The 14,029-nt window shown below is 41.0% G+C and overlaps 1 protein-coding gene across 1 annotated transcript in view; it reads right to left on the reverse strand.

Moving 5' to 3' along the window:
- The window catches only part of THBS4 (thrombospondin 4), a 47,829-nt gene that overhangs the window by 31,193 nt on the left and 2,607 nt on the right, over positions 1-14,029 (reverse strand). Inside the window, exon 2 of the mRNA XM_032156957.2 lies at positions 11,701-11,904. Within this exon, the coding sequence (XP_032012848.1) occupies positions 11,701-11,904 (204 nt within the window). The remainder of the gene's footprint in view (positions 1-11,700; positions 11,905-14,029) is intronic.

Consider the following 14,029-nt stretch of genomic DNA (forward strand, 5'->3'; position numbering starts at 1 on the left):
TAGCTCCTTATTTCAGTTATGGCCACTACCTCTGTTCTCTACATTAACTGTTTCAGAGCATACACATAGTGGCTTATAACAAAAACTCTTGATTTTTCCTCCTCAAACAAAGATTTCTGTGAAATTCAAAGGAAACATATTTTCTTGGGCATGTTGCCTGCTTTTAACAGGGCTTCACAGGGTATGTGGGCCCTGGTTTATTTTCATAACTAAATAGCTGGGTTTAATTTGATGAATAGTACCTAGTGGGATACTTTATATATAGCAGGTGCACATTAAATGTTGTTAATACAAACTTTCAATGAATAATTCAATGATTGTATTTAAAGCTTTTTATATAGAAAATAAAGTTTAGAGAGCAGCAATTCAACATCTCCTATTGTGTTCATACTCTCATTTAAGTGGATTCTGCACTTCTGCCTTGCTTTTCGTTGCAATGTAACACTCAAATGACAAATCCCTCATGCCCCTAGATCTCATGACAATAGCAAAAGAAAACGCAGGCAAGGAAAACCATGGAAACGTCCACCTTCACAATGTCTGTTTGTTAGCAGAAAAATTATCAAGTGCCTTGACATTTCCCGTTCTTCACACTTGATCCAATACTCATTTCTCTTATGGCTTCCATTTTTCATTTTCTTTTTTATTGCAAATTCTTTACTTCAGTGCCTCTACACTTATTTTATCATCAGAGCAGTTAGACTACCCAGAGGGCAAGCAGGCTCAGGAAACTCAACGTTTTCACATCAGTCATATGGAGTCTGGAAAAAGCAGAAAGCTCTGGCCCCAGGAGCCTGGAGCCTTTTGGGTGCGAGTTTTCCTCACCTTCTCCAGAGGCAGCGTCATCGGGAAGGGGAAGAGAACAGACAGGGTTCCCTTCCTCTTGCCAGCCCTCTTTCCCGGTGCTCATCCTGCCCTATCTTATCCCAACACACCCACACATAGCAGAAGGAGCAAAACGCAGGGGAAAACACTACAGAGGGAGGAGGATGACCGTTTTGTCCCTCCACGAAGGAAGAAGCAGCCAGGCCCCTGAGGCTGGAACCATCCCACCTCCCGGCTCGACCACACCTCTGCCTGGCCACCACCCTGGAGAGCACTCAGGAAAACAGTCACTGGGTATGAAACTGCCTTTGCCAAATTATAACTCAGGAAATCATGACAGTGAGAGAAATCAGACCTAACCGACTCTATCTGGCTTCTAACACTTAAGCTTTCCTTGTTCATTCCCGGGCATAGGCTGAACTAACTTTGGGAAGGAATTCAGTAGATGGTTTGACTCTGAAGCAAAATTGTTAACAGCCCTTTCCCGAAGACCCCCTTCTTGGCTGGGGACCAGTCTGCCTTTGCAGGACTAATAAATTAGCTACAGGATTAGAAATTACAGTTTAGAGGTCATGCAGCCTCTGGCCCCAAAAGTCTGAACCTACCCAAATTGCTCCTGGGGGTAACATCACTATTGTAAAACCTAACATCAGTGCTTGAGATATTTTGCAGACCCTGCACTGGATGTATCAGCTGACACCACCCAGACCAGTAATCTGGCCCAATCATTTCTGCCATCACACCCAGGAACAGAAGACATTAAGAAAACCTAATTTCGACTCACAATGATTTCATTTCCAACCTGACCAGTCAGCACTCCCCACTTCCCAAGCCCCTACCTGCAAAATTATTTTTAAAAACTCTGATCCCTGAATGCTTGGGGAGACTGATTTGAGTAATAATAAAACTCTGGTCTCCCACACAGCCAGCTCTACGTGTATTACCCTGTCTCCACTGCAATTCCCCTGTCTTGATAAATGGTTTCTGTGTAGGCAGTGGGCAAGGTGAACCCACTGGGCGGTTCCAGGTACAACTGTTTCTTCAGCTGCAGCACATTGAGTTCGCATCCTCGGTTTTCACTCACCACCAGCTGCACAGGTTTTCTTGGCAATTGCAGCTGGTTATCTTGCAGGGTTAGTACCCAGAATGCAGTGCAGATTGGATTGGAACTGAAGGCTGTCAGTCAGTGGGTGCTCGGATCTCAAACGGTGTCTCTGACTCTGCTCCACCTCTGGGCTTCTCTGTTAGATTCCTGACTCCCCTTCCTACTTTAGGTCTCTTTCTGCACGGACTTTTTGGACTGAGAGATTGAACTTCCTGTAGGACTGTTCTGATCAAGTTATTGCCTTCTCAATGCAAGCAAGCAAATGAAATCCTTCAATAACTCCCTAGTGGATTCTAAATAACGTTTCAACTCCTTATCCCAGGACTGGTCCTAATCTTTCCACCACCTTAAGTCCCTTCATGCTGCCAAGTCTATATCTTACTGATTTTCCCACATCCCATAGTATCTGAGGGCACCACTACAACTACTTATGAAGTGAAAAAAAAATAGATAAAATAGAGTGTGTCCACTCTGAGTTTTATTACTCACAATTATGTCTTTTTTAAAATGTGGAACACTTTGTTGGTTATATAAATCCTTTCCCTCTAAACTTGGCATCTTTGTGTAATTGACAATTTGGTCAGGAGTTTGAGACCAGCCTGGCCAACATGGTGAAACCCCATCTCTACTAAGGATAACAACAACAACAAAAAAAAATTAGGCGGGCGTGATGGCGCCTGCCTGTAACCCCAGCTACTTAGGAATGCCTGATTTTACGGCACTGTCCAAAAGCTACATTTCCATGCTTGGGACCAGCCGGACACAGGAACCACATAGCCCAGTCTGATTAAATATGATTTCAGTGACTGGCAGGAGATGAAAAAGCAAGCCCAGGCAATGAAGATTTGAAATATTGCTATCTTCAGAAAGAATTTTCAAAAGATGCTTTTTGAAAAGTGGACCTGGTAGTCAAAAATATTATGATATGTTGAATGTCAAAGTTATGAAGCAGGGTGTCAGCTTTAAAGAACTGGAAATGATAATATTTTGTCTGCTTGGGCAAAGGAGTCCAGAGTGGCCTGGCCTGCAAGCAGCAAACTCACAAAGGTAGTCCGGAGCTCTTTGCTTTGTTTGGCAAATGGCTTTGCTCTTTGGCACTTTTAAACATATGATGGAAGCCATCATTGTCAACCTTTCCTCTTCTTTTTAAATAATTGTACATTTAAAAATTGCCTCCTTGACATTAATGTCTCTTGCGATGGATATTCTTGTTTGCCTTTGCTTATTTATCTTCATGCTCTATACACTAGGTCTTTGTAACTTTAGTGCTTTGGAAATACATATAAAAGGTAAATCAGCAAATTGCTTTTTCTGAAAGTACTCTGGGTGACTCCTAGCTGTGATAAATGCAGTCTGTTTCAAAGTTTTCTTATGGCAATTTGAACAAATATAAAGTATACAGAGTATACACACACACACACACATCCATCTAGTGAAAGGAAACACAGCAATTATGCTAAACATCTGCAGAGGACTTTATGTTTTGAAAAAGTATGAGATTCATCATAGTATGCAACTATCTAGTAGACAACAAAGCTGTGAGTGTGCACAGAAGCCCAAGGTCATGTTACAGGAGAGAGCTGCAAAGCAATTTCTTAAGCGCCCATGAAACTTCTCTAGCCTTGGTAGAATGACAAAATATTAGCATTATAAGTCATCCAGCTTAATATCTCACTTCACAAATTCCTTCAATAAAAGTGCAGCCTCTACCAGCACATTTCCAGTAACAAGGAACTCATTACTCGGCAGAGAAGTCCATTTCACTTTTGGATCACTCTCCAAGACTTTCCTAATACAGAGCCAATATTTGTTTCCTCTGTCTTCTACCAATGGATCCTAATTTTACTCTTCAGAGCTAGAGAGAGATTTAGTCTGATCTTCATTCCAAATGACATTTTTCAAATATTATTTAAAATTTATTTTTAATTATTTTTATTTTTTTGAAACAAGATCTTGCCCTGTTGCCCAGGCTGGAGTGCAGTGGCATGATCACAGCTCACTGCTGCCTCAAACTCCTGGGTTCAAGTGATCCTCCTGCCACAGCCTCCTGAGCAGCTGGAACTACAGGCATATACCACCAAGCCAGGCTAATTTTTTAAAAAACGTATTTTTGTCTGGGCGCAGTGGCTCATGCCTGTAATCCCAGCACTTTGGGAGGCCGACGTGGGTGGATCACGTGGTCAGGAGTTTGAGACCAGCCTGGCCAACATGGTGAAACCCCATCTCTACTAAGGATAACAACAACAACAAAAAAAATTAGGTGGGCGTGGTGGCGCCTGCCTGTAACCCCAGCTACTCAGGAGGCTGAGGCAGGAGAATCGCTTGCACCTGGGAGACAGAGGTTGCAGTGAGCTGAGATCACGCCATTGCACTCCAGCCTGGGCAACAGGGTGAGACTCTGTCTCAAAAAAAAAAAAAAAAAATTATTCCTAATTTTTTACCCAGACTGGTCTTGAATGTGTGGGCTCAAGTGATACTCCTGCCTCAGACTCCCAAAGTGCTGGGATTACACGCATGAGCCACTGCACCTAGCCCTTTTTTCAAATATTGTAAGGCAATTTTCATATTTTTCATGTCTTCTGTCTGGCTCCTTCATTTTTCTAGTTCCTTTAACTTTTCTACTTAAATGTGGTAAAAAACAAAAAACAAAACCAAACAAAACAAAAAAATGGGGTCCAGATAGGTGCTCTTTTGGTGACTCTTTTCAAGGTAATCTTTGACTTGACAGTGTCCCTGTGAAATGTGTCCAGGACTAGACACAGTAGTAGAAGTGGCCTGGACAATTAAGAGTACAGTGGGACTATTAGCTTCCTTAACCTGGCCATATGTATGCACTAATGAAACCTAAAATGTAAGGAGCTTTTTATAAACAGTTGCATCACAGTATCTGTTCATTCATTCATTCGGCAAACATTTTTGAGTGTCCATTATGTGTCAGGCACTATCCTCAACACTGATTAGGATTTGTTGTTGATTAGAACTCTTAGGATAGATGTCTCCCATCCTGAACTTCTGCAATTTGCTTTTCACTCCTAGTTGACAGCTTTCATTTATTCTTGTTAAATATCATCTGATTGATTTTGGCCCATTGTATTATCTGGTAGGACTTTGTAAATATGAATGATAGCATCCAACATGTTCAACTCTTTTCTAGCTTTGAATTGCAAACACGATACAATGCTGTCTTTGCTCAAGTCACTGACATGTTGGACAGTTCAATACCCAAGACAGAGCCCTGTCAAAAACCACTAGATAATTTGCTATACAGTGACTTATCAACCCCAAGCGGTACTATTATCTAGCTCATTCTTTTTTATATTATTTAGAAAGGTATAATAAGTGACTTCATCCAATTCTTTTCTGAAGTCAGATACATTATGCTCACAGCATGTTTTTTTTTTTATCTATCAGCTTTGAAACGTTACTGAAAAAAAAAAGTTTGGCATGATTTATTCTTAGTAAATCCATTTTGTCTTAAAAAAAAATCCCAGATTTCTTTTCTAGGCAATCCCAAAATACATGAATAATCATATAACCCTCTGGAGCTCTGTCCTAAATTTCAGTAGCCTGTGGTTTTCAGAATCCACCCTTCCCTTCTTTACAAAAATGGAAACATTTGCCTGTCTTGTCTTTTAGGACCTTTCTGTTCTCCATGATTTCTAAATGATACTAACAGTGGCTCCACTATCACTTTCTTCACTAAATATCCCAATGTGTAATTCATCTGCACCTGAATAGTTAATCTCACTAAAGACAGTGGGCATTTTTCTGCTAGCTCCTCATCTAGCTTAGATTTTTGTTTTCTTTTAACTGTTCTTGACAATTTGAAGAACATTCCCCTTGATGGGTAAGACAGAAATAAAAGAGCCATCTATGACTTACCTCCATCACCTGTTAATCTCCCATTACCTATTCCAGGAGGGAGGCTTATTTCTTCTATATCTTCCATATCTTATTCTGAACATGGCTAAAAACATCCATTTTATTATCTTCTGTGTGAATCACCAACTTTGACTCAATTAGGTTTTAGCTTTTTTGTCCTAATTATTATAGTTTTGTGTCAAATTTTAAAATTCTTTCCATCTTCTGCATATGACCACTTTAAAATTAAGCTAATTCAAGGGCATGACATAGGAATATTGTGAAAGTTAAAAGGGGAAATAGGCTTTGAGCTTTTAACACAGTCCTGGTACATTAAAAAGACTCCATAGGGCCGGGCGTGGTTGCTCACGGCTGTAATCCCAGCACTTTGGGAGGCCGAAGCAGGCAGATCATCTGAGGTTGGGAGTTTGAGACCAGCCTGACCAACATGGAGAAACCCTGTCTCTACTAAAAATACAAAAATCAGCTGGGTCTGGTGGCGCATGCCTGTAAGCCCAGCTGATTGGGAGGCTGAGGCAGGAGAATCACTTGAACCTGGGAAGCGGAGGTTGCAGTGGGCCAAGATTGCGCCATTGTAGTCCAGCCTGGGAAACAAGAGCGAAACTCTGTCTCAAAAAAAAAAAAAAAAAAAAAAAAAAAGACTCCAGAAATATTATTATTATTAACGTTTGAGGCCCCTCATTTTTTCCACTTATTACTCGGTCTAAAACTTTATTTTTTAAGCTCTACCATCTCTCTTAATCTATATTTCTCTTTAGCTTGCAAGCTTCAGAACCACTACTCTGAACTATTTGACATGTCCTATCTTTAGGCCAAGGAGTTTGACTGACACTCTCTGGTCATTACAGCAAACACTTAGGGTTTCCTTCACTTCACAGCACCAAGTTGTTCTGAGACAATCATACTAAGACTAAAGAAGCAGTTCTTGTTTTCTTTTTCTGAAAGGTGAAATTGTCATCAGGGCAAGCCAAGAGTTCACCAAACCATCATCATTAGAAAACAGTTGCCTAAATAGTGGAAATCTCTCTCTCTCTAATACTGTTTAAAAGTATGAAAATTTTATTGAGCCTCATAGTCTGAAGAAAGTTATTATACCTTATATAATTCAGTTCTTGCAACCGGCCTGTGAGGTAGCTATTATTATCCCCATTTTATAGGCAATCAGCCAGGGCTAAGAGAGATTCAGAGATGTATTCATGGTGATGCAGTTTGTGACTCAAACTCAGGATACAAATTGGAAAGCTGTCTTTATGCCAGATACTAGAAGATCACCAGCCATATCTTCTATCCAGCCAGGTGGTTTCTGCAGGATGCTTATTTCTATCAAGATTTAAAGCCTGTATTACTAATAACCTGGCAGATCCACTTCTACTAGAAATACTACCTGTATCCTCTTACATCCTATTCCAAAAGGCCTTCAACATTTATTCATTAAAAAAAAAATCTTTTTTTGGCTGGGTGCGGTGGCTCAGACCTGTAAGCCCAGCAATTTAGGAGGCCAAGACAGGAGGATCACTTGAGACCAGGAGTTCGAGACCAGCCTGGCCAATATGGCAAAACCCCATCTCTACTAAAAAATAGAAAAATTAGCTGGGCATAGTGGTACACATGTAGTTCCAGCTACTTGGGAGGCTCAGGCAGGAGAATCAGTTGAACCTAGGAGGAGGAGGCTGCAGTGAGCCAAGATCTAGCCACTGCACTCCAGCCTGGGCGACAGAGCAAGACTCTATCTCAATAAATAAATAAATAATATTTTTTAATTACCTAATATGTGTCAGATATTGTGGAATCCCAGAATTTCACAATGGTGTATGTCATTTTTTACAAACAAATCTACTCTTCTCAGCCTCCATTTATTCTTTTCAATCTGTCCATGAACCACTTCTATGTACAAGGCCGCTTGCTAGGTGCTGCAGCAAATGCAAAGATAAGGGCTGTATAGTCCCTGTCTCAAGGGAGCTCCCAACCAAATGGAGAGAAGACCTAGAAGTAATTCAAGTACAAGGTGAGCTAAGATGAATGTCTTCCTTAAGAGGTACAAAGTCATATTAGAAAGAATATCAGAAGGAGCTGGAGATGGGTCTTGAATGTGTAGGATTTGGGTGTCGAGAGGTGATGTAGGACATGTGTCGAGGGAGCAGAGAGCAGGAACAAAAGGATGGAGGAGAGGCAGCATGCGTGGCCCCAAGGAATGGCAATAGCCTATCTTGGTGAAGCTCAGGCTGCATGGAGGTTGGGATGAGGGATAAACTGGAAAGGCTGCCTGGGGCCATGCAGTGGAAGCCCCGAATGCCTCGCTGAGACATGGGTACATTATTCAGTTTGGAAAGCGGGCCACTAGAGGTCTCAGAGGTCAGATGTATCTTGATCCAAATTATGTTTCTGAACAGTAATGAGGTGGCCTGGGGTACGCTGACTTGGAGAGGATGAGAGTAGAAGCAGAGAGCTCAGTGGCAAACTCTTTCTTTGCAGTCTTCATTAGCTACATTTTAATTTGTTCCAGGAGGTCATATGGGGCCCAGATGACCAAATTCTGCTCTTTGATGCTGTGTAGTCACCCTCCTTCATCTCCCAGTCCTGGACTTTAATGGAGGGAAGGGTGTGTTTTATTTCCTACTCAGGTGTTTTAAGTCAGTAGAGATCCATTTGGATTTCTTCTGTTTCACCGTTTTCCACGCAAATCAGCAAAAGACGAGATCAGCTGAACCTTGGCCAGATGAACGCTGTCTGGAGCCTACCATGTCCAGGAAGATAATTTATGGAGGGTTGTGGGGAGAATTATGTCAAGCCAGCATGGCCACCACTGAACACCGCAGTGGGGAGTCTCAACCACAGGCTCTGCCTTTTCCTTGGATCTGATGGACCCAGTGACTTCTTTTTATTGTTCCAGTCAGAATGGACTTCTTCTTCCTGAAACTTTTATATTCACCAGTGCTGGCAAATCTTCGTATTTTTTCCGACTGCTCCAGTGAAACAACTTCTCTACGTCATTCTTCAACTTTTCAAGTTCTAATAATGGTATAAATCCCTCTTTGCCTTATGAGAATTCTCATTTCTAGATTCTTCCAGGACTCCTTCTGCCCCCATAGTTTCTAAGAACAATTTATCTTTCCTACTAGGTTGGAGGGTAGGAAGATGTTCATCTTTCAGTTCTTCATCTCAACCCTTTCATCTTTTCCTCTCATTTGTTTTTTCTTTTGAGACAGAGTCTCGCTCTGTCACCCAGGCTGAAGTGTGGAGTGCAGCTGCACAATCTCAGCTCACTGCACCCTCTGCCTCCTGGGTTCAAGTGATTCTCCTGCCTCAGCCTCCCGAGTAGTTGTGACTATAGGCACACACTGCCATGCCCGGCTAATTTTTGTATTTTTAGTAGAGATGGGGTTTCTCCATGTTGGCCATGCTGCTCTTGAACTCCTGACCTCAGGTGATCTGCCTGCCTCAGCCTCCCAAAGTGCTGGGATTACAGCCCCTAAAATTTTTGATCAACTGGTATTTACAACTGACTCACATTACTAGTGATTCTTCAGAGGAAACATACTAACGATTCCCTTACCCTCTACCTACTGCCCATTAAATCTAGTGTTACTCTTGTCTATACAAACTGCAAGGATCAGTTCAGGGGAAGTTGCTTCCTTCTGTTTCCCAGCAACACAGACTTTCCACAATGGGCTCATACATACTGGCCAATTTAGAAATAGAGGGTGAGAGGCAGTGAGGGCAAAAGCTCGGAGCAGTTTTTTACTCTGTAGAGGAACTTCTGGCCATTAAGCTGGATGAACCAAAAGAAAAGTCTTTGCAATGCCTCTAAAATAGACAGGTTAGGAGAAGCTGCTGATCCACAGATGAAGAATGGTGATTTTTACAGATCACAAACTGAGTAGCTGGGTTGTCAGAAGATGAGCAGTTCCATCAACAGATGCTAGGCAAAATGGGGCTGTTTGATTCAAGGCAGAGACATGGGCAGAATCACCCCTCACTAGGGCTGAAGATGGGGAAAGGGGGACAGGAATGGTTGACCCATCTGCTGGCCATGTCCTCAGACTCACTTTATTATCTGACACCTCCTCACAGCCCCTGACAGGCTGTGAGGCACATACAGAGAAAGCGCACTTGGGAGTAGAGTGGAAGCAGGCAAGAAGCACATTGGAATCTGACAGAAAAGAAGGGGTTAAAGTCTCATTCCTTTATACTTTTAACTTTAGAGTCCTATGAAAGTTAAGAATTAGAAGCTTCTTTCATTTCCTAATGCCTACAGATTTAAGTGTACAATCACAAGTATAATCTAAGAGAGAATTTGAAGCACTAGGAAGTGTCTACTTTGTAAAGCAAACTGAAATAAACATAAAACCCAGCCAGAAGAACCAGTCCTCCTATTTTATTAAATGCATGAAGCAGCAGGAACACTCATCTGTCACATTCCTTAATAAACAGGAACAGGTGTTGTCCCCCGGGCAGGAGTGGAGGAGAAGGCAATGAAAAATAGTGACCATTTTCTTTGGGACCCACTTCTCAGTGCTTATAGTAACTCACTACGGCAACAAAACAAATGACAGCAGAGGGACCAAACCAGAGACAGGCCTGTGTAAATTGGCATGCACAGGGAGAAAAGAGCCCTATTCCTCCTGTTCTGCTGGTTGAGGTATATTCTTTCCATCACGGCCAGGTAGGTGCTTAAGGAGCTAGGAGCTAGGTCTACTGAGCACTGGCTTCAAAGGGAACATACGAATGCTATGGGGTGGCTGTCATGGGCTGAATGTTTGTATCTGTCCCCTTCCTCCCGCCCCACCAAATTCATAGACTGAACTCCTAATCTCCAGTGTGATGGTATTTGGAGGTGGGGCTTTTGGGAGACGATTAGGTTTAGATGAGGTCCTGAGGGTGTGGCCCTCATGATGGGAATAGTGACCTTATAAGAAAAGACACAAGAGAGCTTGCTGTCTGTCTTCATCATGTGAGGACACAATAAAAAGATGGCCATCTACAATCCAGGAACTGGGCCCTTATGAGGAGCCAAATCTGCAGGTGGTATGGTTTGGATATGGTATGTCTGTCCCTGTCAAAACTCGTGCTGAAATTTGGTCCCCAATGTGGCAGTGTTGGGAGGTAGAGCCTTGTGGGAGGCATATGGATTATGGGGTTGGATCTCTCATGAATGGCTTGGTGCTGTTCTCGAGATAGTGAGTTTCAGCTCTTGTGAAAATGGATTAGTTCTCAAGGGAATGGATTAGTTCTTGAGAGAGTGGGTTATTATAAAGCTAGGATGCCCCTCAGGTTTTTTGCCTCTTCCCATGCGTCTGCTCCCTCTTTGACCTTCTCCACCATGTTGTGACACAAGAAAGTCCTTGTCAGAAGCCAGGGCCATGCCCTTGAACTTCCAGCCTGCAGGACTGTGAGCTAAATAAATCTCTTTTCTTTATAAATTACCCAGTCTCCAGTAGTCTTTTATAGCAATACAAAATGGACTGAGATGGCACCATCATCTTAGACTTATCACTGTCTAGAACTGTGAGACCTAAATGTCTATTGTTTAAGCCACACAGTCTATGGTATTTTGTTATAGCAGCCTGAGCTGTCTAAGATAATGGCTGAGTTGTCCCTTGTCCTGTTCCAGAACTGGATTCAGAATAACATGAGGATGAGACAATGTCAAAAGGCATCTTGGTCACAGCAATTCCTTTTTTCTCCCAATGTCACTTTCTTCCTGAACCCCCCCGCCAACCCACCAATATAGGTAAATGTACAGTAAGAAGAATTCAGTATTAAAAACTGAAATGACTAGTGAGTGAGAATATAATTGTATAAGGAAACCATCTCAAAGACTCTATGCCCCTAATCCTGGAATAAAAAAAGGAGATTTTTGAGAAAATAATTTCAGCAAATTTGCTTACCTTTGTTTAAGCGTCCCATCACAGTAAATTCAAAATATTTACTGTTGTCAGTTGAAGAGTAAAGACCGAAGATGGTGGCTGAACTTTTAGTCTGCAGCTTGAAGGTGGAAATCACATAGAGATCATTCAGGGTGGGGTCTGTCAGGACTGGCAGCAGAGCGCCTGGGTTTAGCCTCTGACTGGAAGATGGGAGAAGGTCAAAGACTGGGAAGAAGGGAGAAGAAGGTGTATAAGTGAAAGATTCAATTTTGGGGAACACAGGGTTTTTTTGTTTGGGGGGGCAATTTGACAGTAAGCTACAAAGTAATGTAAACTAATCTTATAATCCCTTTTCCGTATTGCCAAACTCACCAGTTCTTCCCTGTCACTTTTATAGTGGCTGGACATTTGAGCCAGAAGAAATACAGCACAATATTCATCAATGGGTATAGCCCTCAGGAGAGGACTGAATTTGCAAACACAAAATTGGGTTTGGCTGAACAAGTAGCTCTGAAAATGCCCACCAGGAAAAGCACTAAAGGCTTAAAGTACAAGGGGGACTGGTGAAAGCATCCAAGCCATTGCTTTACTGATGTCCCCAAGCAGTGAATTTCTGTCATGGAGTCCCATAGGCACCTCCAGGACCAGAGCCAATTGTGTTTTTCTGGTCAGTGACAAATGACAGGAAATGAAGCAGAAAACATGGATATGGTGGTAGATGTGCTGGCAGAAAACGATTTGCTACCTTTGTGAGACCTAAGTGTTCCCTTTGTGCCTTTACAATTCTCCAACATTTCTCTGTTTAAAAAAATCCCAACGTGGAAACAAAACAAAATGATGTGGTTTCTGTTTCTTGACTGTATCTTGACTGATAGAATTGGTGTATAAAAATCAGAATCTGCATTTGTATAAGTTGCTTTTGATCAAGCAAGCAGTACTTTCTCTCACAAACTTTGTAATATTTATGAAAGCTATGAGAGAGTATGCACAGAGTCCTTTAAAAGGCAAAGGCCAAATTTGGGTCATACTCATTGGAAGTTATTTAGTATATCTATTAGCATATGCAAATATCATTTGAACAATTCCATAGGCTGCAGAAACTTCAGCACCTACAGCTGTCTCTTGGATATAATAATCTGGTTATTAAATGGGTAATACTGACAACTGATAAAGAGTTCTTACAAATCAACAAAATGATAAGCATCCTAATAGAAAAATGGCCAAGGAATATGAAAAGGCAATTTACATAAAAAAATTACAATGACCATTAAGCATATAAATAAATGTTCATGTATTTATCTAATGATGCAAGAGTTGCTAACTTAAACAATAACATATTGTTTTCACCATTGAATTGGAAAACCAGTAAATACAACAGTACTCAACTGTTCGTGAGTGTTCAGGGAAATGGGCACTCTCTGTACCACTGTGTAACATTTAAACTGGTATAAACATTTTGAAGACAGTTTAAACAACAGTATCAAAGGCCCTAAAACACATGTGCTCTTTGATCTAGCAATTCTACTTATGGGAATTTATCCTAGAGAAATAATGGATAACATGGTAAATGATTTAGGTACAAGAATATTAGACACTAGTGGTAATTCTAGAATTTCTATTTAGGAAAGAATTAGGTGAAAATCTAACTGGAAGAGAGGTAAACCTGAGCTCTGCTGGTATAGCATTTCGCTATGAAAACATTAACTGCCCTTAGCAAAAAAAAACAAGGGCTTGGCTGAGATTGAGGGGATGGTTAAATTCATCCCAAACCATCCTGTGACACTTGCACTTGTTCAATAAATTATTATTTACAATATCAAAACCAGAAACAACTTAAGGGTTCTATATTACAACCCTGGCTAAATACATTTTGGTTCTTCCAAACAGCAGACTACCTATTTTTAAAATGTAGCTGAATACTTACAGATATGAAAAGATGTCCATGATACATTAAGAAAAAAGCATTCTAAAACTATATGTATAACGTAATTCCATTTGAAATATATTTTTGCATAGAAAAAGATTTGAAATGAAAGACAATACAACAACATGCTAATGTTAATAGACGCTATCCCTGGGGATAGCGTCTATTAACATATAGTTATACATATAGTTGCATAAATATAAGTTTTAAATTTCCTCTTTTCTTTTTATTTGATTTTTTGCTTATCTAACTTTTATCTTTTCTACAATGGGCAGGTATTGCTTTTGTAATAAGAAAAGAATGAATGAAAGTTCTAAAGCAAACAGGCAAAAAACTAGTTACTCAAGAATGTCTACCCTTTTTAAAAGACAATTTGTCTTCAAACTGGATCTATATTGTATTTTTCACATGTACCAGGGGTCCTTA

The sequence above is a fragment of the Hylobates moloch genome, unplaced genomic scaffold (genome assembly GCF_009828535.3).
Source record: "Hylobates moloch isolate HMO894 unplaced genomic scaffold, HMol_V3 SCAFFOLD_6, whole genome shotgun sequence".
In the NCBI taxonomy this organism is placed as follows: Eukaryota; Metazoa; Chordata; class Mammalia; order Primates; family Hylobatidae; genus Hylobates; species Hylobates moloch.